Source organism: Salvia hispanica, chromosome 4 (genome assembly GCF_023119035.1).
Source record: "Salvia hispanica cultivar TCC Black 2014 chromosome 4, UniMelb_Shisp_WGS_1.0, whole genome shotgun sequence".
Lineage (NCBI taxonomy): Eukaryota > Viridiplantae > Streptophyta > Magnoliopsida > Lamiales > Lamiaceae > Salvia > Salvia hispanica.
In genome coordinates this window covers 24,545,668-24,550,645 of record NC_062968.1, presented here as the reverse complement: position 1 = coordinate 24,550,645, position 4,978 = coordinate 24,545,668, and the positions used below count along the sequence as shown (strand labels likewise).

Sequence of the window (4,978 nt, the reverse complement as noted above, 5' to 3'; positions counted from 1 at the left end):
AAAGAATATTGAACATTCAAAATTGCAACTTTGCCAAAACAAAATCACATAGGTTTTAACTAATTATTAAAAGTAAATAGAGACCCAAAAGCCCATAAGTTTCAACTTAGCCCAATATTCGAAATTAAAAGTATATTATTGGGCTTGGCCCATATATGACCCGACTCAAATTTGAAATCATAATCCAATCAAGAGAGGACTGAAATTAGGGTTCTTGCCCAAACCCTAAACCCAAATCAGTACCAATTGAACCCAATTTCCTCTACAAAGCTCGTGATTCTCGTTGATATTCAATTCAATGGCGGGACTGGAAGTGTGCGAGGCGAATTTGGTAGTTTACCTTCACCCCTCCAAGGAAAACTGCGCTAGCGACGCCATTCTCAGTGAGCTTAGCACTCTGCTATTCACGTAAGTTTCAATATGACCTGAATTGTGTTTCTGTAGTCCCTCGAAGTTTTCGTACAGGTTTTATGGAGAGTATGTTTGCTGTTAGGTTGATTATTTGCTCTGGCATTGCAATTCTTCCTTCTTTTTTTTTTTTTCTCCTTTTTGTGCTGTTGATTGGGTTAGTTTGGAAGAGCTTTGTTGCAAGTTAGAGGTTTTTCCTTTTCTATAGGTATAATGAGACTTTTGGTGGAGTGGTATTGGCATATGATCCGAGTATTCGTTCTAATTTGGCAAAACTTGTGCCCGGAACTTTTCCATGTTTTGGCGTGCAATTAAAGGCTAAGCTGTTGCTTTTCAATCCGAAGCCGGACATGGTTTTAGGTAATATGTCTACCTGTGGTGTATCAAGTAGAGTTACAGTAATGTTCAAAAAACAAGATTATATAAGTAAAATAGATGAATTTAATTGATTTGAATCTTTTTCTTTCTCTATTTCAGAGGGGGAGGTGGTTAAACTCACTCCTAATTCGATTCATGCTGTGGTTCTTGGTTTCTCTTCTACTGTAATAGCAGATGACGATATTCGTGATGAATTCAAGTATAAAATTGTAAGTGTGTGGTCTTGAAAAAGATGATAGATATTGTTGTGTTTGAAGATGCTTACAATCGTTTTACTGCAGAAAGGCGGAGAAGAAGTGTATGTTAGTCGAACACACAGGAAACATAAGATAAAAGTTGGGACCATTGTACGTTTTTCCATGAAGAGGTGAACTGCAAACCCATCTTTGTGATTTGGATTCTATTGCTTCCCCCAACATTTGGCTTCTATACGTAATACTCCATTATAGTTGTCGAGAGGAGCTTTTGCTTAATTAATTCTTGTAATATATTTGATTGACTTTATCCAGTCATAGGCTTCCATATTCGGCCTTCATCGAATACAGGAACATGAGACATTGATCTTTCTTGCAAAGTTGTTTGAGGGGTTCTTTCGACTTTGTTAAATTAATTCGTCTGCATTTTTATACAGCTTTGATGAAGAGATACTTCACATATCAGGGTCTTTGCTTGCTCCCCATACAGGAGGTGTTCGATGGTTGGATAAAAACTTAGAAGAATGGTCTCGAGCTGACAGGTTCATCTCAACATCTCAATGATAGAAAGCTTATCTAGAGTACTTAAAGTATTTTCTTACATCCATCATAATCCTTGAAATGATGCTGCAGTACTGCTACAAAGAGGAACACCGATGATAGGAAATTAGAGAATGATACATTGACGACCTATGTGGAAACATCTGTGAAATCTGATGAGCAGATTGAGAAACCAAAGAAAAAAAGAAGACAACATACTTGAAGTGTGATGGAAAGACAGACATGCATGATTCAAATACTTAGATACGTAAGTAGTTCTTTGTCTGGAAACTTGTGACCATTATTATGTTGTTCTGTTCTAGTCCTTGTGATCTGATCCTTGGATCAATGTTCTTCAGTTTTTTCCATTCTTAACTTAATTCAGCTTGTTATCACCATTTTACAAATGATTCTTAACAATGCTGAATGTACTCACAATCGGTTAGAGTGTGATGCCACTTATCCAGAATGTTCAGTTGCTTGGTCATGGCTTCTCATAATCTGAATTTAGTTTGTCTAAGAGATGATGTTCCGAACATTCTTAAATTTATTTATTTTCTATATCAACAATAGGGGGTCTCCTTTTTGGAGTTAGATTCATCTTTCCTGTGATATGCAGTTTCAAATTACTGTGTAGCCTTAAATAGTCTCTTTCCAGGGCACCTAAGGCCCATCTGGTTTTCAACATCTTGATTGCTAAACCTCATCTTGAAGTTTGTTTTTCCTTTTATCTTAACCATACACACATTACAAAACAGGTTTTGATGAGAGAAAAGCATCCCAATGGACGTCCTTGCCGCCATATAATTTTCTGAATGAATACAAGTGATCATCATACTGGGTTTTGGTGCTGGCAACTATACCGGGTTTGATCATTGTCTATCCTTGGGTCCAATGTAGATTCTTTCATCTTTCCATAAGCGAAGTAGACCTTTGTCAATCAATGTCAGCTGTAGCATTGCTAAGCTACTAAGATTACATTTTTGGCATTTATGGTGCATCATATATTAAGAGAATCGTGCAAAATGCAATACCATTACTGCTTGTCATATACGAAATCCGAAATGAACATTCACTTTCTCTGTAACCAACAGCATAAGCCCTGAATAGTTACTGGCTTATATCCTTGTTAGCATAATCTTTGCATTTCTTTGTACTAGGTAGGGCACATGAGGGCTTGATTTTTTTCGAGATGTAATGTACTAATGTTTATAACCATTTGTTCGATTTCTATTTGGAAATGATTTTGTAGATCAGGTATGACTACTTCTCTTTTGCTTTTGCTGAAGAATCCTTTTCAAATCCAGCTATTTTGGGGCCACTACATCTAGTGGATTTAGCAGTTAGTGATTGATTGGGAATATGTGAGGCTACATTGTATGCATATTGCACAAAATCTTTGAGCATTAGGTGATGCAAGTGTAGCCTAGCTCCTTTATGGGACAGATGTCAAAATTCAATAGTGTTTTACTATACAACAAATTTGAATTATTATGCCATGGGAGAATCAGATGCATGATATCTTGTTATTTATTGAATTACAGCGATGGAGCTATGATTTGGTTATGATTGGAGTGCCATGCTTATTTGAGCATAAATTCGAATATGAGAATTTATGACAGCTGAACCACAAATCTGAGTAGGATCTTGATTCTTGATCTACTTTGGTAAGGCGGCCTCATCATTTTAATACTCCATAATATCTATATGAAAATGATAGGGGCTGACAAAATCAGTATGGCAAAACGATCTAAACTACCCCCAAATTATTAGCATGAGTACCTTAAAGTCTTTAACTGTTACTCCACCCTCGTAATTAGATTATTAAAAAAGTGATTTAAGTATTATCAATATAAAATGAGGTTCATCTCATTAGATAAAAAAAGTTGCCCAAACAGAAATGTCTATTTATGGGATGAACCAAAATCACATAAGTAGTCAACTTTCATGGGATTATATCATTAATATCCAAATAATAACCAAACTTCTAATATTATTTCGTAAATATTTCATTCATTGAGTATTAACTATTAAGTGACGCAACTGTTATTGTTCACTCGGAGTTGAACTTCATGAAAAAGAGTTGATACAAATTAATCATTGTATTAATAGGATGATTTTATTAATACTACACGACAGTTTACGAGACATGTAAATAGTTCGAGTCATTTTAGATTAGTTTCACAATTTATATATTCTTCACATGAGTGTTCAATGTGAGAGCAGTGTTGGACCCCGGCTGCCATGAGAACCAGAAAATTTCATTAAATTCGGTCTTTTTAGATGTAGCCGACTCCATAGTGCAATAACTCTGCTCTAATATTTTGGTGTTGGGCTTCACTTTCGTGCTTCATTGCTGACTATAGCTGTTGCAACGCCTCAACATTTCAATGTTAGCGATGACCTTCTTCATTGTGTTTGAGATCACGAGTTCTATTTCCTGGATCCAGGATTAATAAAGAGGGAGATGGAGTATAGAAGTATGATATGTGAGGTAGGTAAATGATGGTGTGAGTTGCATCTTCCTCCCATGTGCAGGATTGAATATAATAAGAGTAGAAAACAGAGATGGTTGTGGAACTATTTGCCGTCTAATAAGGACCGCTAACATGTCTTCCCTTTTTATTATACTCATATGTAACAAGTAACAACAACTCTTCTCATATCATTCTTATATCTCTACATATAATATTGTTCATTTTATTGTCATAAAATGTGTGCAGTAGTTTGGGTCGAATATTTGTTTGGTTTACCACCATTACGAATTATAGCTTTAACCTACTTGTATTACTATATCCATTTTTGTAATGGTTTTGTAATCTAATCGGTAACTTTCTCCCATAATCAAATACTCCTACTACCAAACATTTTAATATTTTTGTTGTAATTTGTGTAAATTTGAATGTTGCGCACACTTAGCACATAGAGATTATTTATCATTGAAGCATGGTGAAATGGTAAGTTTGGCATCAAATTACATTGAACTCTGCAGTGGGAATTTTGGATACTTGTTTGAGAGTTCATTTATACTCAACATATATGGTGTATATTATACTTTATATGAAATAATTACTTTAATCAATTCTATATACATTTTGTATTTAGTGATTCTTGTGCTCACATAGATTCAGTACTTCCTAGTAAACATGGACAAAAAAATACTATATTGTGGTATCAGTATCATTGAGGCAGGATAGTAGCATAACTAAAGGCAAGTAATAATATCATTGTGGTAACTATATGTCTATATGTATTTGCATGAATCTCACAATCATTGTTTCCATCTCTATAAGTAAGATTATCCCAATAATTTGTCTCAACCAGAGGCAATCATCATATCATAATCTAAAAATAAAACAACACTAATCAGTAATCATAATTAAGGCGTCAACGTCATAACCGCCATTATCATTTCACACTGCTCATACTTTATGAAAATTAATGTTTTATAATGGCAC

At 34.8% G+C, this 4,978-nt stretch overlaps 1 protein-coding gene across 3 annotated transcripts; it reads left to right on the top strand.

The window, feature by feature from the left end:
• The first annotated feature begins 223 nt into the window (after positions 1 to 223).
• LOC125223464 lies at positions 224 to 3,027 on the top strand. 3 transcript variants are annotated; one of them, XR_007176718.1, is made up of 8 exons: positions 224 to 408; positions 617 to 768; positions 886 to 995; positions 1,068 to 1,153; positions 1,418 to 1,522; positions 1,614 to 1,788; positions 2,279 to 2,386; positions 2,810 to 3,027. XR_007176718.1 is itself a non-coding variant. In XM_048126628.1 (7 exons), the coding sequence occupies exons 1-6, from the start codon at positions 299 to 301 to the stop codon at positions 1,741 to 1,743; spliced, it is 693 nt and encodes a 230-aa protein (XP_047982585.1). In that variant the 5' UTR covers positions 224 to 298; the 3' UTR covers positions 1,744 to 1,788; positions 2,279 to 2,771. The 3 variants fall into 3 exon arrangements, 1 of the variants encoding a protein (XP_047982585.1); XR_007176717.1 differs by having other exon boundaries at positions 2,773 to 3,027; XM_048126628.1 differs by lacking the exon at positions 2,810 to 3,027 and having other exon boundaries at positions 2,279 to 2,771.
• Positions 3,028 to 4,978: the final 1,951 nt, after the last annotated feature.